The sequence below is a fragment of the Chiloscyllium plagiosum genome, chromosome 25, assembly GCF_004010195.1.
Source record: "Chiloscyllium plagiosum isolate BGI_BamShark_2017 chromosome 25, ASM401019v2, whole genome shotgun sequence".
Classification (NCBI taxonomy): Eukaryota; Metazoa; Chordata; class Chondrichthyes; order Orectolobiformes; family Hemiscylliidae; genus Chiloscyllium; species Chiloscyllium plagiosum.
In genome coordinates, this window is record NC_057734.1 from 395,723 (window position 1) to 418,423 (window position 22,701).

Here is a 22,701-nt window from a genome sequence, read left to right on the forward strand (position 1 = left end):
AATGAGTGAATCGTGATTCTGATGGATGGGCGGCGGTGAGCACTCTGGGCTTTTTAATTGCATCTTGTTCAGTGACAGATATTCAAATGGTTAATCAGTTCCGGCTGTGTTTGAGAAATTCCACAGTCTTGGTTGGTTGGCTCGATGCCAAGCTGAGGGGAGCCTTTCTTTAATCGGTCGCGTATGCCTGGGCACGCACACTCTTGCTTATAACCCCCAACTGCAATTCATGTTCCAAAGCTCAAAGAAAGATAACAAACCACTGAGTGCCATCTCCCTTTGTGAGTACTTTGTACCTTTGTTTGTTAGAGTCTGAAATGTGTGTTTGTGAGTTTGAGAATATGTGTGTTTCTGTCATTTTCTCACTCTCCAGTTGCTCTGTCTCTGTGTGTTACATTGCCTTTCTCTCAGTATTGCATCTGTTTCTCTCACAATCCTTCTGTATCATTTCTGTATCTTTTATTTCTCTCTTTTTCTCTGTTTCTATTTGTGTCTGTGTGTGTCTCTTCCTCTGTCTCTATATGTTTCTGTCCATTTTTAGTGTCTCTCAGTCTGTGTCTCTCTCTCTCTCTCTCTCTCTAGAGTCCAGAGACCTACTCTGCTCGTGGTCCTGAAGTCCTTTCTCACTCTGCTTTTGTTTTGCAGGTTCCCTTCTGGCTGAGATTTGGAGAAATTCCAGATCTACCTGGATCTCTGGCTCATGATTAACTTGAGATTAATTTTGCTGGACACCCCGCAATGGTGGGTCACTTAAACTTGCAAGACATGAATGAGAACTTTGAGATGAAATGTAAGAACCAGGAACGTTTTCTGGACAGTCCTGACTCTGGGCTCCCTCTCAGCCCCAGCCCACCTTTCTTTGCACTTTCTCCACGGATTCCTGAGGACAAAGGAAACCCAATATCCTTGAGAAACAGCCCAGCACCAGCCACAAGGAGCCAAGAGGGAAAACTGGTAGGAACAAGGTTTAACTGTAAGGTGATGGGGTAAGAGATGGGTAGAAGGAAATAGAGGGGATTGAGAGGTTTCTCAATTCTGGCTTTTTGAGGTTTGTTCAAGGTGTTTGCAGCGTAATAGACATTCCTCTTATTCCAATCTCAACATCCCAACTTTCATCACTCCTTACCTACAGCTGCCTGGGTCCTTAGCCCCGCAGAATTCCCTCCAAAGCTCCTTGACCTCAGTATCCTCCTTTCAGGTTCTCCTTGAGACACCTGGCCACCCAGCTGCATCTTTCAGTCCCTGCCTGAGGGATGGTGTGAAGTGTCCTGGGCAATTTTACTGTGTTAAAGGTGTTATATAAAAGTAGGTAGTCATTGTTGAAGTGTTTGGTGCTTAATGTGTTGTTGTATTTAATGATGCTTATGAAGCTATGCATAACATTTCCTAAATTATTAACAACAGGGAGGATGACAGTTGGGACACATCACAAATTAAAGTTGATGCATTTTGTTTGGAAGAATTAAAAAATACAAAATAAAGTAACTGGAGCAGGTTTGTGGTGGGTGGGAGTGCGATGGTGTGGGGGGGGGGGGGGGGGGAGTGGATTGCATTGTCAACAAATAATTCACAGGGTCCCGGGTTGGTCACTTCAAAAAACAGTTAGATTTTATTAGAGGAATGGAGCAAGAAACAAGGGGCAAATTAAACATTTGCAAATTTCAGGTGGAGCTCTGAGTTGGCTGTTCCATTGGGCTGGAGACTTCGGAGAGGGTTAGGAATGAGACTTCCCAGGATGGGAACAGGGATGAGGGAGTTGAATGTGGGGAGACGGGAAACGTTAGGATTGTGGACCTTAGGGCGCAGAAGGGATTGGGCAAGTTCAATCAAGATTTTCCACATCTGGAAGGATTTGATGGAGTAAATCAGGAGGATTAATTTACAGCAGTAACAGAGTGTCAGAGACCACAGGGACACAGATTGTTAAAGTAAGATGCAGAGTTGCTCCTTTGACAAAGTGAGCTGTGAGCTGGAATGTGGTGCCTGAAATAAGCAGATTCAAAAAAATTTTCAGAGTCTGGGACAAGGGTTTGAGGTGTGTGTGTGTAACTCATACTCACTCAAACATTTCACACAGATTTATTGGGTATTAAACATGGGAGCTGTCTAATTAGCAATTTGTATGATAATGAAATCCTTCAGTGTGTTAACATCCCCAATGGCTATGAAAGAGATAAAATCACTGTCTCATCCACCTGTTAGTGACCATTTGTCGGTGCTGCTCGTCTTAAGGATGTGTTTGATTAAACACTAATAATACCCTCTTTGTTACACACCTCCCAAATATTCCATGCCAACAAATCCATGTTGGAATTTCTTAGTTAGAGTCCCATCTGTAAATACTCACCCAGTGCAAGTCCCCATCTCCTTTCCCACCTCCATGGGGATTCTCTGAGCCTTACTGAGAGTAACAGTGTGTTAGATACCAGTGAAGCTGTGACCCAAATCATTTTCAAGACAGAACAAGAACTGCATCTCAAGTCAAAACACTGCACAACTCCTGCAAGTGGAAAAGGACAGCAGAAGGTAACAAGTCATCAGAACGAGTAACACCAGGATAGAGCTAGTTAAAAACCAGGATGGAGCTAGATAAACACCAGGTAAAGTCAGTTAAGCTCCAGGATAAAGCATGGACAGATATCAGTTCTGATTCTGAGACCGTCTCCTTATATTCCATTCACTCATTTGGGTTGAACCAGTTGTGCTGTTGCAAGGTTTCTGCAGACACTGCTGATTGGCTGACAGTTAGTAAGACGTGGGGGGTGGTATTAACTGAGAGAAGCCCAGTCTCAGTGTAATCTGCTGGTGGTATTTACACTCCGGGTCAGCACTGACTGGTGCCTCCAGTGACATTTGGGCATGTTGATTATCCATCTCACAACAGAAAGGTGTGTTTGCTTTGAGAACTGACAACAAGGGATCGTTCAAATGTGGGAGAGGTGAGAAAGTGGGATCTGATTGCATGGGATCCTCAATGCTGAGGGGATTTAATGGAGACTGTGGGAGGGCATGCCAGGAACAGCACCAGGTATACCTGAAAATGAGCGGTCAACCTGGTGAAACTGCCAAACAGGACTACTAGCACGTCAAACCGCATAAGCAGCAAGTGATAGACAGAGCTAAGTAATCCCACAACCAACGGATCAGCTCTCAGCTCTGCAGTCCTGAAATGTACAGTCCTGAATGGTGGTGGACAATTAAACAACTCACTGGAGGAAGAGGCACCACAAATATCTCCCTCCTCAATGATGGAGAAGCCCAGCACATCAGCGCAAAGTTAAGGCTGATGCCTTCGCAGCAATCTTCAGCCAGAAGTGCTGAGTGGATGATCCATCTCAGCCTCCTCTAATGGTCTCCAGCATCACAGACACCAGTCTCCAGCCAATTTGATACATTCCATCTGACATCAAGAAATAGTTGGAGACACTAGATATTGTAAAGGCTATGGGCCCTGACAACATTCCAGTAATTGTACTGAAGACTTGTGTTCTGGAACTTGCTGCTTCCTGAGCCAAGATGCTCCAGTACAGTTACAACACCGGCATTTAGCCGACAATGTGGAAAATTACCCAGGTATGTCCTGTACCCAAAAAGCAGAACAAATCCAATCCGGCCAATTACCATCCCGTCAGTCCACTCTTGATCATTAGTAAAGTGATGGAAGGTGTCATCCACAGTGCTCTCAAGCAGCAATAACCTGCTCAGTGGTGCCCAGTTTGGGTTCTCCAAGGCACCTCAGCTCCTGACCTCACTACAGCCTCGGTCAAACCTGGACAAGAGAGCGGAATTCCAGAGGGGAGGGGAGAGGGACAGTCATTGACATCAAGATTGCATTTGACCGAGTGTGGCATCAAGGAGCCCTGGCAAAACTGGAATCAATGGGTATTAGGGGGCAAAGCCTTACTGGTTAACATCATACCCAGCACACAGGAAGATGGTTGTGGTTGTTGGAAGTCAGTCATCTCAGCTCCAGGACATCTCTGCAGGAGTCCCTCAGGGGAGTGTCCTAGGCCCAACCATCTTCAGCTGCTTCATCAATGACCTTCCCTCCATCATAAGGTCAGAAGTGGGAATGTTCACTGATGTTTGCACAATGTTCAGCATCATTCATGAGTCCTCAGATACTGAAGCAGTTCATGTTAAAATGCAATTAGATCTGCACAATATCCAGCCTTGTGCTGACAAGCAGCAAGTAACATTCACACCATATAAACACCAAGCTATGACCATCATCAATAAGAGACAATCTAATCACAGGCCCTTGACATTCAAGGATGTTGCCATCACTGAATCCCCCACTATCAACATCCTGGGGGTTACCATTGACCAGAAACTCAACTGGACATGCCACATAAATACTGTGACTACAAGAACAGGTCCGAGGCTGGGAATACTAGGGGAGGTAATGGTCTAGTGATATTGTCGCTGGACACTTAATCCAGAGACCCAGGTAATGTCGTGGGGACCTGGGTTTGAATCCTGCCACAGCAGATGGTGGAGTGTGAATTCAATAAAAACCTAGAATTAAGAATCTAATGACAATCGTGAATCCATTGTCAATTGTTGGGAAAAGCCCATTTAGTTCATTAATATCCTTTTGGGGAAGGAAATTACCATGCCTTACCTGGTCTGATTTGGAGATACCGGTGTTGGACTGGGGTGTACAAAGTTAAAAATCACACAACACCAGGTTATAGTCCAACAGGTTTACTTGGAAGCACACTAGCTTTCGGAGCGACGCTCCTTCATCAGGTGATAGTCTACCACCTGGTGAAGGAGCAGCGCTCCGAAAGTTAGTGCTTCCAATTAAACCTGTTGAGACTATAACCTGGTGTTGTGTGATTTTTAACTTTACCAGGTCTGGTTTGCGTGTCTCCAGACCCACAGCAATGCCATTGACTCTCAATTAGCAATGAATAATAAATGCTGGTTTAGCCAGTGACACCTATATCCCGTGAATGAAGTTTTTGAAAAAACTGTCGCAAGGAACTCATCTCCTGACTCGACTATCTCCAAGGCACAAGTCAGGAGGGTGAGGGAATACTCCCCACTTGCCTGGATGGGGGCAGCTCCAACAACACTCAAGAAACTACACACCATCCAGGACAAAGCAGTCCCCACTTGATTGGCACCACCTCCACAAACACCCACTCCCTCCACCACGGACACTCAGTAGCAGCAGTGTGTACCTTCTGATACTGTCATAGAATCTGGAATAGTCAGAGTTGATGGTAAGATTTTATTGGGCAGTGACAGGGTTTAAATTGTTGATAATGATGCTCCTGGAGACAGGATGGTCAACTTAGTGCATTAGTATTGAACTCAGGATCTCACTTCACTCAGGATCATAGTGAGAGAGATCCAGTTAGATCCGGAGAAATCTCTTCACTCTGTGTAATCTCTGACCTGTACATTCAATATCAGAAACTGTATCAAAACATCTCTCAGGTTGGTTTGGAAACAGCTTGCTGTTCATCACGAGCTGGATTTCCTGAGCAATGTGATGTCATTTTACAGTTAGATTGAACTCTTAACAATCTTGAGAACCGCCAACAAAGCAGTAAGGTGGGGTGATAGGCAAACGTCTTGTCTGTGTTTAAATAGCATCAGTTCTCACTGAGAAAACATGACCAGGTAAACCAGTGTGAACAAGCAGGTGGACAGGGTGAGGGTGGGTGTAATTGCAGGTGGGGTGGGGGGGGGGGGGGGGGTGGGAAAGGATGTGTGGATCTGGGCTGGAGAGGGAAGGATGGAAACAGGAATTGGAGCTGGAGGGTTTGAAGACTTGCCTGACAATCCTATATTGAGGAACATTCGTGATCTTCCCAACCCACAAGGAATACTGAAGGAAAGTAATTCTGAAGTCAGCAGCTGCCACCTCTCTCTCTCTCATGTGGCAGGGATTTCCAAACCTCAGAAGCCACGCAGCCACCAGAAACTTCCGACCAAGGTGATCCTAATAACTCAGCCAGAGGCCCATTCCAGTACATTCCTGTTGAATCTACACAACCCCAATATTCCCCAATGGACAAAGAATAAGTAGGTGTGTGTTGATGGTCACATGCCTTAACTTTAACTCATTAGCCCCTTCCCCCACACCCTCTGATGTGGATATTGACATTGAAACCAGACACACCCCAATCCACATTAATGTTGGTTACAATCGCTCCTTAGGGAGAAAGTGAGGTCTGCAGATGCTGGAGATCAGAGCTGAAAATGTGTTGCAGAAAAAGCGCAGCAGGTCAGGCAACATCCAAGGAGCAGGAGAATCAACTTCAGGATTCCTGAAGAAGGGCTCATGCCCGAAACATCGATTCTCCTGCTCCTCGGATGCTGCCTGACCTACTGCGCTTTTCCAGCAACACATTTTCAGCTACAATTGCTCCTTATTCCACTCCCATTTGATGCTTGATATCAATTTATATTGTTTTCATTATTGGGGATTATGGGTAATTCTGAGGTTCCTGTGGGAACTGTTAAATGCCAAGATTTAGTAAAGGGATATTTAATCTGAAGATACTTTCCCACATAAGATTAGGGAGGGCAGAAAATCCGATCCTTTTAGAGGAACGCGTGCAGTTTGTTGGAATTACAAAGGACGATGTGATGTCAGTGTGCGTCTGTGAGGCCAGCATTAATATCAACACGAGGTTGTACCACAGGCACAGCTCCCAGATCGGCGACGACGTCTGTTCCAAATTCCTCCATGTGCCTGTTTTTGGTGATGTTGTTTCTGCAGCACACAAGGACAGCAATGTCCCACACTGTCCCTCCAGCCAGTTTTGCTCCATGTGTGAATTATGGTGACCTAGGTACAAGACTGCATTAGGCTGGATTATTACTTTCAGCAGTAATACAGCCAGCCAGTGTTGGGTGCTCATTATTTAGCAGGAGCTCTTACACAGCAATAGGTAGTGCCCCTGTCACTGAACCAGAAGCTTTGGGTTCATGTCCCACTCAACAATGTTGTGTTCCAGCTGTCTCCTACTGTTTATTGCAGACAGTAATGACTCCACCTCCATTTGGTGTTTTGATGGAGCTGTTTTCTTTGTTAATGGCCTTGTCTTTTTAATCCTGTCATGCAATAGGTAATGTCTCTACTTCTGATCAACTGGTTCAAGTCCCACTCTATGGAGAAAGAAGGTGTTTTCATAACCTGGCCAGACAGATTGAGTGTAAACTTGAAAATATTTCCAACACAGACCAATGGCAGGTGGTAAGAGCAGGAGAGATTCCTGATCAACCTGAGATGGAAAGAAAAATGGGATCTTCTCCCATTACTGTTCAGAGCTCTGGACTACAGATACATAACAGGGCATGTTAACCAGCAACTCTGAATCTTTGGGGGGCAGTCAGATTGGCTTGATGGGTAGTATGGATCAGACTGATTGCCCTTCTATCTGGAATGGATTTGGTATCTGTTTCCTTGCCTACCCTGGGGTGGAGGTCACAGTGGTGTTGGCTGGACTGGCTGAGAACTGAAGATGATTATTGATCACTCTTTGCTATAATTTGCACCTTATTAACTGGTTCATGTATAAACTTAAGTATAATGTAAAGATTGTATCCTCTTTAATATCTGCTGTTTTTGATTGTGGAACAAAATTTGAAAAGGGTTGTTTTCAAAACTATTGAAAGGATTGCTACATTTTTTAAGAGCAAGTTGCTGACCCTCATTATAAGTGCTGTTTACACTGCTGCTTGTTCAAGCAGTGGGGTAAAGACTAGAAATCGGCTACAGTCAGGAAGCATGTACAAAGGGAGATTTAGCCAGCAACAAATAGCTGATCGGTCTATAAAAAAGTAATCAGTAGTTGATGTCAAAGGGCCTCTGCCTGCCAACAGCAATGTGATTGGCTTCCACGTAAATGAACACCTTGTGGGTGTGAATATTTGGTCAGAAGCCATAGGACCTTTGCAAACAAAGGTGTTGCCCTTTTCTCTGCAGTAACAAATACCCACAAGCCTAATGACAGCCAATATATTTCACCTCAACAGTTGTGTAAGCTATCAGAGACTTTATAAACTGAGTATCAATTACTCTGTGCCTTCCTCAAGCAGGTCCTGACAAGCCAAAAGGATAATCTCAGCAAACCCTGGGGCAGCGGCCATTCTCTTTCCCTCTGTCCATAACATCCATTCATTTTGTATCTGTATACATATGCAGAGAGAGAGTTTATAAAGGGGGGGTTAGAGTTTTAACTTGTAGAGTTCTTTACTGACAATTCATAATTATTTATCTATAACTAGAATCTATTTGTTTGTAAGAAATAGTATTTCTTGCTAAGAATAGAAACATAGTCTGTGCTTTCTCCTTTGTAAATGTCAAAGACTGGCTGATTTTCAGAAGAAACACTGCTTATCCCATGCTCTTTCTCTCTGTTACACTCCATCCTATTACTCATTCCATTCTCTGACTCTTTCATCATCTCTTCATTCACACTCTTTCTGTAGTCCCTTCTCTTTCTATTCACCCTCACTCTTTTCCCTCTGTCTCTTTTTTTTATCTCCCTCAATGTTATACACTTTCTCTATCTTGTGTTTTACAGAGCAGATCCTCTCAGTCTCCCACAGAGAATCTGATCTGGGCACATGGCCTGGGAGGGGAGAAATCTCAGTCTGACTCTGACCCTTATCTCAGTGGAATGACTGTCTGATGGGATGATGCTGACTGGATCAAACTCAACAGAGCACTAAGCAATTCCGTCTGTAACAAAACTCCACAGTAATATTCCCTTTTAAGGTGGCAACCACTGTGTTAGGATAATGGGAATGTAATGACACACTTTGCTGATAATTAATAATTATTTATCGATAGCTAGAATCTATTTGCTTGTAAGAAATAGTATTTCTTGCTAAGAATAGAAACATAGTCTGTGCTTTCTGTCAACCTGGGTCTAAAAGAGGGTGAAAATCAGGGAAATCGGTATGAAAACTTTATGCTGGTGGAATGAATGGGATTAATAAAGAAGCCTTGTATTGATTTACATTTCTAACTGCAAAGTGTTCCTGGATCTCTTTCTGAGAGAAATGTTCCCTTTCGTGATAACCTTTTGGTTCTGGTATGGTTTGCTGGATGCTTTATCTGCACCTTCTCCAGTATCTCTGCATCCTTTCTATAAGTTAGTGATCAGCCTCTGCATGTTGTCTTGATAAAAGTTGGTTCTAATTTATTGAATGTTTAATGTTATCCCTATGGAATGTTAATTAATGTTATTTAATGTTATCCCTATAGAAATTGAGCCTCCCACTTGTTTTATTATTTTTATGACTTTGTTCAATGGCATCACCATTTACAGCAATTTGACAGAAACCTCTGATTCTCTGAATATTTTGATGCTCATTTTCCCTTTGAAACCAAGTACCTATCTTTGAGTTGGTTTTTGACTCTGATTCTAATCTCTGGACATGTTTCCCCCCTGGCTGTCTGCTCTATGTCTGTCACTTCCATTATTGTCTACGTCTCACTCAATTTTAGTTCTTTTTTAAGATACATTGACAGAAAGAGTACATCACTGGCTGGGCCAGCCTTTGTTACCCATCCCCAGGGGGCAAGGAGTCAACCACAATGCTGAGAGTTTGCAGTCACATGTAGGCCAGACCAGACAAGGAGTCCATCTCGCCATCCCGAGTAACTGGCTTTTGTTTGTTTCCAGATTCCGTACATCTCCCTGAACTCACTCCCATTGGATCCAAGGCACAGAATGCAGCCTGTGTGCTTTGGTGAGAGAATTGAGCTGAATTGTGAATCAGCACAGGAAATCCGGTAAGGATTGTGAGAATCTGGTGAGGGGGAGTGGGATTAGACTGGGTGGGATATTAAAGGTGGCAGAAATGGCGGGGGGGGGGGGGGAAGGTTCTTGTCTGGACAAGTTTCAAGGCCCACAGCTGATATCACACACACTGTGCTGGTTCACATACACTCCCTAGTGTCACAGTCAGTGACAGAGTCAGTGACTGGAACTGGGCATTAACTCACTTAGTCACTCACTCACTTCTCAAACTCACACTCCCTCACCGACATGAACCCCCTCAACTTCAGCATCATATTCAAGATAAAGGAGAAAGAGAAAAGTCTCAGGGGATTGGAAAAACTGCCAAGTTACACTTACAGAGGAACCTCGATTATCTGTCATTTGATTAACCGAATTTCAGATGATCCGAACAAGATTGCAAGGTCACCATGTGTGGCTAACTATATTATCCGGCATTCGATTAGCTGAACAAAATACTCCCAGTCCCTGTCCTTCGGAGGGATAATCGAGGTTCCTCTGCATTTAAAAAGTGAGGGAGACAAAATAAAAACAGATAATGAGAAGCCAATTAGTTTAATGTGTGTCATTCAGAAAATGGTCATGTCTCTTTGAAATTGCATAAACAGGGTCATGTGACAAGTTGACTAGAATTCTTTGAGAAGTGGGATAGATAAAGGGGAAGCTGTGGATTTAATATATTTGGATTTCCATAGTTAAAAATCACACAACACCAGGTTATAGTCCAACAGGTTTAATTGGAAGCACTAGCTTTTGGAGCGATGCTCCTTCATCAGGTGATAGTGGAGGGCTCGATCGTAACACAGAAATTTATAGCAAAAATTTGCAGTGTGATGTAACTGAAATTATACATTGAAAAATTGATTCTGTTAAGCCTTTCATCTGTTAGAATACAGTGATAGTTTCACTTCTTTCATGTGTAAATCACAAAACCTTTTTTTTAAAAGTTGCATTTAAAGAATGGTGACCCTTACCCAATCGAGTGCCACAGGGATCAGTGCAGGGGCCACAATTGTTTAAAATATATATTTTAATGATTTGAATGAAGCAAGTGAATGTAGTAGCCATATTTGCTGATGATACAAAAATAGGTTAAAAGACAAATGGTGAGGGTGACAGTCTACAGCGATATAGATGGGATTAACAATGGACAAAAGCTTGATAGAATATAGCATAGGGAAATGTGAGGTTCTGCATTTTACCGGGAAGAATAGAAGAGCTGAGTTATTTAAATGGAGAAAGATGGCAGAAAGTTACAGCACAGAGGAATTTGGGAATCCTCGTCCATGAATCACAAAAAGCTAGCATCCAAGTTCAGTGGATAATAGAGAAGGCAAAGGGAATGTTGGATTTTATTTAAAAGGGAGTTGAATATGAAAGTAGGAAGGTTTTGTTAAAACTATACATGGCACTGGTCAGACCACAGCTGGAATACTGTGAACAGTTTGGAGGCAGTCCAGAGAGTGTTCACTGGATTGATCCTAGATCTGGAGGGACTGACCTATGAGGAGAGGTTGAGTAGATTGGACCTGTTCAGGAGAATGAGAGGTAACCTTATTGAAACTTACAAAATTCTTCAGGGACTTGACAGGGGAGATGCAGAAAGGCTGTTTTTCCTTGTGGGAGAGTGATGGACCAGAGAGAGCATCATTTCAGAGCAAAAGGTCATCTATTTAGGACAGAGTTGAGGAGAAATTTCTTCTCTCAGTGAATTTGTGGAATTATGTATCACAGAGGGCTATCAAGGCTGGGTCATTAAGTATCTTCAAGGCTGAGGGACACAGATTGTTAATGAGTAAGAGAATCAAGGGTTATGGGGAAAGAATGGGAGCGTGATGTTGAGGATTAGCAGACAAGCCATGATCTCTCAGAATGGCAGAGTGGACTCGATGGGCTGAATGGCCTATTTCTGCTCCTATCTCGTAAGGATTAGATCCAGGAGGAGTTAATACATGACAGCAGAGTGAATCAGTATGTGAAAACATCACAATTGCCCCTCACTCTGGATTGATCATCACTGTCACTGTTCTCTCCTCCATTTCATGAATTGCCCCTTTGCTGATTGGCCAGTTTTATGGTACTTTATCAAACCCTAAAAAACTTGACCAAAATATCTTGAAAACTTTGAACAAATCACTTTATAATTTGGTTATGAAGCTTAAGGGATGACAACTCTGGTTGTAGCCAGATGCAGCTAGTTATATACCAGCCACAATAGAATGGTGGAGCAGACTCAATGGGCTGAATGGCCTCATTTTGCTCCTATGCCCTAATGGCTTGTTGACTTCTCCTTGTATTTTCCATTTAAAGTGCAGGGACAGGTTGGTAGAGAGAGCCTGCCCAGTTCCAATGAGATTAGTGCCCGGGTACTGGGGGTTTGGAGGAAGATGGCAGTCACTGAGGGACACAGTTAACTGTTGGGTTGTTGTGTTTACAGCTGTCACTCTCTTGTGAGGTATGACTCCGAGAAGCACTACCGGGACTGTATCTATTACGAAACAGTTCCAACCATCACTTTCTACACTGAGACCATCATCACCACTCCCAACTGCACTTGGAGGAATTATAAATCACAACTCCGATTCGAGCCTCGTCAGAAACCTCTGCGGTTTGAGAGCACCACCATCATTTTCCCAAAACGTACAAAAAACATTTTCAGGACCACACTGAACTACAATCCCAGGGGCAGCAGCAGGCGCTTCATGTCCAGTGTTCGGCTACAAACCATTGAGATGGTCAAACCCTGTTTCATTTACATGGAGAACCTGTGACGCACTGGGTCCTGGCACATTCTACCTGATGGAGCAGGGCATCATGATCCCTCTCTCAGGCTCTTATTAATCTGCATACCTTGTATAATTGTTACTGAATTTCTAAATTCTGCCTACTCCAAGGATCTTGTTACAATTTAATAAAACAATTCAAAGTTCAGAAATACCACAAAAAGCTCAGTTCTAATTGGGTCAAAATAACCTTGAGCAGTTCTGATTGGTTAGTACGTGGATCTGATTTGTTAGTACGTGGATCTGATTTGTTAGTACGTGGATCTGATTGGTTAGTACGTGGATCTGATTGGTTAGTAGGTGGATCTGATTGGATCAACAAGATGCCACTTCTAATTGTTTGAGCTGACTGTTTACCAGGGGTCAGTGAGAGAAACAACAAAGAGATTCAAGTTAACCTCGGGGCTAGAGTTGGGGCTGTGTCGGCCGAGGGTTTTGGAATTGTCAGCGACACTGGGAGAAGATGCAGGTGATCACCTACCTGAGGACCATTCAACAATGAGCAATGTCTCAGAAACAGTCACAGGGTAACCAGGATGGAGCATTGATCCCTGTCAGATCGAGCAACTGCTGTTAGTCAGTTGGGTTAAACTGGTCAATGGGTAAAGCTGGGTGTTTGGGTTAATCTGGTATTCCGGGCCATTTCTACTGAAATATGCAGGTGTGAGATGGAGGATGTGACAGGTCACTTGGTGTGTGTTCCTCAGAGGGATCAGGTGAGGAAGAACATTTTAGTGAGAATGTAATCAATGACAGAAGCAATCGCATTAAGATCTTGGTAATTGAGTCACTCCTGAGCCACCCAATGACCTTTAACTTGCCCCCATGACAGATTCTCTTTCCACCAACACACACACAGAACTGATACTGGTACAGACTCCTATCTGAGTTAGGGTCTGAGGCATTGGGAGTTCAGGGAGTGAGGGCATTAAAACTCCAGATCCAGAAAGGTCAGGGGTGGGGGCAACATGGGTGTGCCTAAAATTCTCAGACAATAGGAGCTACTGCCCTCACAGAGACATTACCCCACACTCACTCACTCTTGGGTTCAGTCACAGAACTGGAACACAAGGAGAATTGGGAGGCTGAGTGCTCAAGAAACTAAGGGGGCTAAGGGCTGGGGGCTGAGGGCTGAGGCAGCATCTTGGTTTGTGGGTATTGAACTTAGAATCCCTACAATATGGAAACAGGCCATTTGGCCCAACACGTCCACACTGACTCTGTGAAGAGTATCCCATCCAGACCCTTTCCCCTACCCTATTACAATCTACATTTACCCCTGACTAATACACCTAACCTACACATCCCTGAACACTACGGGCAATTTAGCATAGCCAATTCACCCTAACCTACACATCTTTTGCATTGTGGGAGGAAACCAGAGCACCTGGAGGAAACCCACACAGACACTGGGAGAACATGCAAATTTCACAAAGACAGTCGCCAGAGGCTGGAATTGAACCCGGGTCCCTAGCGCTGTGAGGTAGCAGTGCTAACCACTGAGCCACCGTGCTGCCCATGGATGTTAGGTGGGAGTTGGGGGAGCGATGGGTGTTGACGGGGGTGATGGGTGGGGTGTCACCGGGTGGGTGTTTGGAAGCTGTGGATTATGTGTTAGGGTCAGGTGGTTGGGTCAGGAGATCGAAGGTTAGGGAGTCGAGGGTCAGCTGTCAGGGAGCAGGATATAAAGTTAGGATGAGAATGTGTTGGACACTCAGTAACAGCTGTCCTTGGGAGCAAGGTAACAGAAAGTGAAGGTCCAATTTTCCAAATTATTCAATTAATTCCAAAATGGCAGCAAGACGATCTATCCACATTGCAGCTCATCACATAGACCCTAGTTTCTCAAAGTTTGAACTATTTTGTAATGAAACATTGAAAATGAAATCATTGGTGATAATTAAACCACAAGTGAACAAAACCTACAGGAGGAGTTTCAGTATTTGGGGATGAGGTTGGAATTATTTCAGGAACAGAAACTGGGTTTCTCACCCGTCACTTTGACAACTAACATCTTTACTTTGTCTCATCATTAAACCAATCGCAGCAATGATTTCATTGATGTTGGAGGGAGGTTTTGCTCAGAATGGGTTTTAAATTTTCTGTTAATCTCATCATCATATGTCTGTTTTATAAAGTCAATTTGACAATAAAGATACAGTAATTGGTTGTTTGTTGGTTCAGGTTGTAAATTAGCTCGCTGAACTGGAAGATTTGTTCTCAGACGTTTCATCACCATGCTAGGTAACATCATCAGTGAGCCTCTGGTGAAGCGCTGGTGTTCTGTCCCACTTTCTATTTATGTGTCTTGGACTGTTAAGGTGGGTGATATCATTTCCAGTTCTTTTTCTCAGAGGTTGGTAAATAGGGTCAAAATCAATGTGCTTATTGATGGAGTTCTGGTTTGAATGCCAGGCCTCCAGGAATTCCCTTGCGTGTCTCTGTTTAGCCTGTCCCAGGAGGATGTGTTGTCCCCGTCAAAGTGTTGTCCTTCTTCGACTGTGTATAAGAACACTAGTGATAGTGGGTCATGTCTTTTGGTGGCTGATTGATGTTCACGTATCCTGGTGGCTAGTTTTCTGCCTGTCTGTCCAATGTAGTGTTTGTTGCAGACCTTGCATGGTGTTTTGTAAATGACATTCATTTTGCTGGTTATTTGTATAGGATCCTTTAAGTTCATCAGCTGCTGTTTAAGCATGTTGGTAGGTTTGTGGGCTACCATGATGCTGAGGGGTCTGAGTAGTCTGGTAGTCACTTCAGAGATGTCTCTGATGCAAGGTAATGTGGCTAGAATTTCTGGGAGCGTTGTATCTGCTTGTTTGGGTTTGTTGTTGAGAAATTGGCAGACAGTGTTTATTGGGTATCTGTTCTTCCTGAATACACTGTAAAGGTGATTTTCTTCGGCTATTCATAGTTCCTCTGTGCTGCAGTGTGTGGTGGCTCGTTGAAATAATGTTCTGATGCAGCTTCGTTTGTGGATGTTGGGATGATTACTTCTGCAGTTCAATATTAGGTCCGTATGTGGTTTCCTGTAGTCATTGGTTTGAAGTTCTCTATTAACTGTTTGTTCTACTGTGACATCTAAGAATGGCAGTTTGTTGTCTTTCTCCTCCTCTTTTGTGAATTTTATGCAAGTAAGGGTATTGTTGATGATGTTGTAGATTTCCTCTAATTTGTTCCGATTTGTAATCACGAAGATGTCATCCACGTAGCGGACCCAAAGTTTGGGTTGGATAGTTGTTTGTTCGAGTCTCTGCATTACTGCTTCTGCTAGGAACCCTGATATTGGTGAACCCATGGCTGTTCTGTTGATTTGTTTGTTGGTCTAGTTATTGAATGTGAAGTGGGTGGTGAGGCACAGGTCCACTAGCTTGAGAATGTTGTCTTTGCTGAAGAAGTTGGTGCTGTCTGGTGTTTGTGTCCTTGGTTTCTCTCGTCGTATAGGCAGTGTTTCTTTGGCCAGGTTGATGTTGATGGATGTGAACAGGACTGTTACGTCAAAGGAGACCATTATTTCGTCCTCTTCTATCTTGTTCGTTTTGCTTTTTAATATTTCATTTTAATTTTCAGTGGGTTTCATGTTGAATTGGAAGGGTTCAAACTTCCCAGAAAGGGTTTTGTTATTTTTACTTGCTCTTTATTCCCAAAATATCTGTCTAGATTTTGCTGCTGCTTCTCAGCACCAGGATTCAATGGCAAGTTGTACCCAGTCTGTGGGCAGGTCAGACTGACCATCCCAAGGACTGAGGTAGAAACTGCAAGAATGACTATCACTGGATCTTCAGCTGTTCCGCTGGGAGTTAAAGGTCAGCCATGTTGCTGTAGGTTTGGAGTCACGTGTCAGGCAGACTGGGGAATGGACACCGCATCCAGGAGCACTCGATCTGGAATAGTTAAACTCAGTGTTGATTCGGAATCGCTGCAAAGGGCCCAGTTTAAAGATTAGGTGGAGAATGAAAATGAGAGTGACTGGAAGCTTGGGGTCATGTTTGTAGAGTGAATGAGGTCATCTGTAACATTGCCACCTAATCAGTGTTTAGGTCTGCATAGTGTCCAGTCTGCACATGCTGTGAACTCAGTCTAATATAAGACGTTGAGAGAAATATACAAATGTTTCACCTGAAAGAAGCTTTGGGAGCTCAGACAGTGTTATAGGCGAGTTAAAATGGTAGGTTTTCCATCTCCTGAGCTGCTATGGAAAGGTGCCTTGAGAATGGGGGTAGGTTTAACGGTGATTAAAGAGTGAACCTGGTACCTTGGAACAAACAATCCGTTGGAGATGCTGTAAGGCATGCAGAGGGAAAGATATGTTTGGGTATCACACTAGGGACAATGGAAATGACAGAGTATGATGTGTTGAATACAAAGGTTATTGGAGGGGAAGACCCTGTTCAGATTCTGAGAGGATGGAGTAAGGATAAGAGCAGAAGTGAGAGAAATGGACTCAGCGAGCTATCAGCAAGGGACATGCTCTCATGTCGACAGCACTAAGATGTAAAAGCTGTTGTTGATGGAATATTTCAGAACCTTTCTTTTCCAGAGATAATATTGTTGAAAGTTTAAATCAGAAAATCACAGCTCTTAAAACTAATCCATGTGGAAAAACCCAGGTTGGCTAATTCTGACCCTGGACATTATTCAAAGCAGCTCAGAAAAATTAACAAAACATCTCTGTTCTCTCTCATTCTCACTCCCTGTGTTTCTCAAAGTTGCTGGTCTTTGTTTCAGAACATACCCCACTGTCTCTTTCTCTCTCACTCACTCACTTTGTATCTCTTTCTCATCAATCATGGATTGTTCTCTCCTAATAATTTCATTTCCAAAAAGAACACAAAAGGTGAATCTTCACACCCACATCCAGAGACTGTTTATTTAAAAATACTTCACCATTCATCTGGGGATTTTATTTTTAATTAGTCTCAATGATTTAATTTGATGCCTAATAATTAAAGTTTGGTAAACACTGTGAAAAATTGAAGGTGAATACTTGTTGAAATGTTTGAGTGTAACTGGGAAGTTTGTAAAGACACAGACAGTGATAGTGATGCTCAGGAAACTTTCCAAATAATGTCACACTGAGCATTCTGAAACTTGTGACTAAAGTCATTGGTTCCCTGATGCTCTGGGCGATGGTTAAAGTTCAGGATATGATTTTTCTCAGCACGTTGTAGTTGATCAACATTGATCAATTTGTCTCGTCTTGAACTGGTGTAAAGTTGTGATCATTGGTCACATCAGTTTCTCGAAATGTAACTGGTTCCCCAGGAGTGAGCACTGGCCTCTCCCACAAACACAGAGCTCAGTGTGTTTACTGACGTCAGCTCAAATGAACAGCAGCTGCTGCTGAATTCCCGGGGAATGGTTTCTTCCAACTCTCCCAGAGTTTCCAGTAAATCACTGAGGAAGCTGATGCCCAAACCACAGCCAAAGGTGAAGGTCATGTAACTCACAAACAGCTGGACAGCAGATAAACTGGGTGACCCCCTCCTACACACTACTCCCACCCCAATGGCAGTCTGACAGAGAATGAGTCAAAAGACCCAACAGGCTGGCTCCTGATTAGTTCCCCTGTTTCCCATCCCTGTGATCCAGTTACATTTGGGAGTCTGTGAAATACTGGCTGATTGTTCCCTGATTAGAGATCCTGCTCACAGGGAGCTGGCACTACATTAAAAAAAATGAAAGAACTGTACATTTTGGAAACCAGAAACAAAAACAGATATTGTTGGAAAAACTCAGCAGGTCTAGCAACATCTGTGGAGAGAAATCAGAGTTAACATTTTAGGTCAAGTCACCCTTCCTTAGAACTGATATTAAATAGGAAAAAATGGCACATATGCTAATAATGGGATGGGGGGAGGAGAAAGGAATAAACGATAGGTGGAGATGGAGCCCAGAGAGACACTGGAACAGTTGGGCCGACAAAGGAATGGGCAAAAATCAGCCTGGGAAAATCAGTCGCTGCTAATGGTATCCTCAGTGGCTGACAATGGGCCGTATGCAGTAGCAGCCCATGTGATGACAAGATGCTCTGCAGAAATCCACCAAAATCCTCAGACAGCACCTTCCAAACCAACGACCTCTTCCATCTAGAAGTACAAGGGCAGTAGGTACATGGGAACACCATCACCTTCAAGTTTCCCTTCAACCTGTTCACCATCCCGATTTGGAAGTAAATCACTGTTTCTTTACTGTCACTGGATCAAAATCCTGGCATTCCCTCCCCAGTGGCATTGTGGGTTGTCCTAGACTGGGACTCAAGAGGGCAGAAAGTTCAAGAAAACAGCTCACCTTCTCCAGGATAATTAGGGAAGGATCCAGCCAGCGAAACCCAAACTCCATCAAAGAATTTTTAAAAATCTACAACATCTAAAATTAAAGAGGATTTTACTGCAGAGAATGAGGCTGTTAAATACTGGTTTGTTTTACATGTTTAACAGCACAGACAATGTTTACTTTAATTCTCTGTTAAACAATCAACAATGTCCTTTCAGACTAACAGTTCACCAGAGGATGGAGTCAATATTCAGAACAGTTAACCATTAACTCAGTGCTAAATTGTTGCATGAGATTTAAAGCCACAATCCCAGTGATTCATGATCTTTGTATGAACTGTCATCAAGAGGACAGCCATCGATTGACTCTTTGCAATTACAAATTATGCCACGTTCAGAATTGGCTGGCTGACAGGAGGCAGAGAGTGGTTGTAGATGGGAAGTATTCTGCCTGGAGGTCAGTGTTGAGTGGGGTCCCACAGGGCTCTGTTCTTGGGCCTCTGCTCTTTGTAGTTTTTATAATTGACTTGGATGAGGAGGTTGAGGGGTGAGTTAGTAAATTTGCCGATGACACAAAGGTTGGAGGTGTCATCGATAGTATAGAGGGCTACTGCAGGCTGCAGCGCGACATAGACAGGATGCAGAGCTGGGCTGAGAAATGGCAGATGGAGTTCAACCTGGATAAATGCAAAGTGATGCATTTTGGAAGGTCGAACTCAAATGCTGAATACAGGATTAAAGACAGGATTCTTGGCAGTGTGGAGAAACAGAGGGACCTGGGTGTGCAAGTACATAGATCCCTCAAAGTTGCCACCCAAGTGGATAGGGTTGTTAAGAAAGCATATAGTGTTTTGGCTTTCATTAACAGGGAGATGGAGTTCAAGAGCCGCGAGGTTTTGCTACAGCTCTACAAGTCCCTGGTGAGACCACACTTGGAACATTGTGTCCAGTTCTGTTGCCCTACAATAGGAAAGATACAGAGGCTTTGGAGAGGGTGCAAAGAAGGTTTACCAGGATGCTGCCTGGACTGGAGGGCTTGCCTTACGAAGAAAGGTTGAATAAGCTAGGACTTTTCTCTCTGGAGAGAAGGAGGAAGAGAGGAGACCAGATCAAGGTGTACAAGATAATGAGAGGAATGGATAGAGTCAATAGCCAGAGACTTTTCCCCAGGGCAGGACTGACTGGTACGAGGTGTCATAGTTTGAAGATATTACGAGGAAGGTATAAAGGAGACGTCAGAGGTAGGTTCTTTATGCAGAGAGTTGTGAATGCGTTGCCAGCAATGGTGGTGGAAGCTGAGTCATTGGGGACACTTAAGCGACTGCTGGACATGCATATGGATAGCAGTGAGTTGAGGGGTGCTTAGGTTATTATATTTTACATTAGCATTAAACCTCGGCACAACATCATGGGCCAAAGGGCCTGTTCTGTGCTGTACCTTCTATGTTCTATGTCTATGTTCATCCAGTCTGGCTGCTAATTGGTTGGGATCAACCTGACCAGGCACCAATGGCAGAGAGATTAAAATCAGGGATGCTGAGGAGGCTATAATCTGGGGAGATCCTGGAGAATGTGGAGGAGATTAGGGATGGGGAGGGATGAGGCCAGGCAAGGATTTGAAAAGATTTTAAAATGAAGAGAGAGCCAGGTAGGGCCAATGATTACAGGGTCATGGGTCAAACATTCTACTGGTTAACATCTTCACCATTTTATACATGAGGAGCAAAGGGAAAGAGTAAGTTTACTCAAAGAAAAAGGTGGGAATTTGTGTGTGGAGCTGGAGGGAGTGGGCGAGGTCCTTAACAAATATTTTACATTGGTATTCATCAAGGACATGGATGATGGGAAGATCAGGGAGGGGTATGTTGATATTCTGGGGCATGTCCATGTCAAGATGGTGATGGTGTTGGGTGTCTTGAAAAGAGTTAAGGTAGATAAGTCTCCAGGGATCTATCCCAGAATACTGAGGGAGACAAGGGAGGAGATTGCTGACACTTTTGACAGGGATTTTTGTACACTCTTCAACCACAGGCTAGGTTCCAAAGGACTGGAAAATAGCCAATGTTGTTCCTTTGTTTATCAAGGGCAACAGGGATAATCCAGGAAATTACAGGCTGGTGTATTATCATCAGTAGTTGGGAAATTATTGGAAGATTCTTTGGACAAGATTTACTTGCATCTGAAAAAGAATGGACTTATTAGGGATAGTCAGCGCAGCTTTGTGTGGGTGAGGTTTTGTCTCAAAGATTTGATTGAGTTTTTTGAGCAAGTGACAAATATGATTGATGAGGGCAGAGCAGTGACATTGTCTTCATGGTCTTTACTAAAACATTTGACAAGTCCTTTGTGGTAGGCTGGTCCAAAAGATTAAATCACTTGGGTAAGTTGGATACAAAATTGGCTCGGTCACCGAAGACAGAGGGTAGTTGTGGAGAGGTGTTTTTCTGACATGAACAATGTTTAACAATTTAGACAGAGACATGAAAAGACAAAGAATAAGGAGATACAGACCACGTGCAGGCAGATGGAATTCGTTTAGAATGGCAGCATGGTCAGTACAGACACAGTGGGGTGAAGGGCCTGTTCCTGTTCTAAGTTAATCAGCACTCATTTTCCATGCAGTGTAAATTGTCGTTTGCTTTGAGATTTGATATTCTTGTGTCTGTGTCCTGACATTGCAGGATGAAACACTTCAGGAATATTTCCCTCTTTCAAGAGAATTCAATCAGTGTATGTTTCATGCCTTCTCAGAATTTCTTCTCTCAAACGCCTGTTATCATTCTGGTGAATCGACACTGCTGTGATGCATGAGATGTTTGTATTCAGCAGAGCTCAATGGAGCAGGTGACATTCCTGGACATTGTTATTGTTATAACTTGATTATTTCCCCATCAATTCTCTCTACTTCCTTCAGTCCTGGAACTGCCCCTCTTCCCAGTCTTTCTCAGTTTCCCATGTTGTCCTGGCCTCTCCTCTAACGCCCCCAAAATGCACAACTTCAACATTTCCCAGTGTCACAGCTTTGTTCAAAATTCAACAAATCTGTCAGAGTCTCTTCATAATTTGATGCTTCCATGGACTTTGGTTACAGTCTCCGAGGGGGGACAGGGAGGATGGAACAGGCTCCTGACAAGACATACCCAACTCTCTGAGGGGGAATTACAGAAGGGCATGAAGGAGCAGGGAAGGGGGCAAGAAAGGGGGAAACATGGGGAAAGGAGGGGGAATGGAAACAGGATTGAGAGGAGAGGACAAGGGCATGGAGAGGTTGATGGGGGAGGGAGAGAAGTCAGAGACTGGTCAGTAACAAATCACACAGCACTAAGGCAGGAATTTGGAATTGGAGAGAATGAGTCTGGGAAGGAGCTGGGGAGAAGGTGGGAACTGAAAGGGGCAAGGACGATTGAGATAATGGGCAAGGACTTACAGGGAGAAATAAAACTCGTTATCGAATAATATGAGGCCAGGGAGAGGAATATATACTAAGGAAATTTTTTAAAAAGATGCCAATGAAATAAACACCTGATAAGGTCATTCCATCTGGAAATGGAATCAATACAATTATTAATGTTGGGACACTCAGAAACAATCTCCAGCTTTAATTGCTGTTTACATTGATGACTTATCTCGAACCAGTCAGGCACTATGTGATTAGTTATAACTTTAACCAGGGCTTGGTGTAACTTCTCACAAATCCCAAGCACTGCAATACTACTAGTGTCCACAGGATGACAGGCAAGAGCTAACAAAGGGATTAGAGACAATAAACCGGCAGATAAGGGGAGACAGGCAGGAGGCTGGGGGAACACAGCAAGGCAGGCAGTATCAGGAGGGAGGGGAACACAGCAAGGCAGGCAGTATCAGGAGGGA

General features: G+C 43.6%; 1 protein-coding gene across 1 annotated transcript; it reads left to right on the forward strand.

The window, feature by feature from the left end:
• Positions 1-153: 153 nt before the first annotated feature.
• On the forward strand, positions 154-12,713 carry rflna (refilin A). The gene is made up of 4 exons (XM_043715331.1): positions 154-281; positions 646-954; positions 9,657-9,766; positions 12,211-12,713. Exons 2-4 carry the CDS (start codon positions 739-741, stop codon positions 12,542-12,544), a joined length of 660 nt encoding a protein of 219 aa, XP_043571266.1. The 5' UTR covers positions 154-281; positions 646-738; the 3' UTR covers positions 12,545-12,713.
• The last annotated feature ends 9,988 nt before the right edge of the window (positions 12,714-22,701 follow it).

Bases quoted from the DNA above. Each gene is read 5' to 3' on its own strand.
- rflna (XM_043715331.1), top strand. From the start codon at position 739: ATGGTGGGTCACTTAAACTTGCAAGACATGAATGAGAACTTTGAGATG. The intron at 955-9,656 runs GTAGGAACAAGG...GTTTGTTTCCAG, and splicing joins GGAGCCAAGAGGGAAAACTG to ATTCCGTACATCTCCCTGAA. The intron at 9,767-12,210 runs GTAAGGATTGTG...TTGTGTTTACAG, and splicing joins GAATCAGCACAGGAAATCCG to CTGTCACTCTCTTGTGAGGT.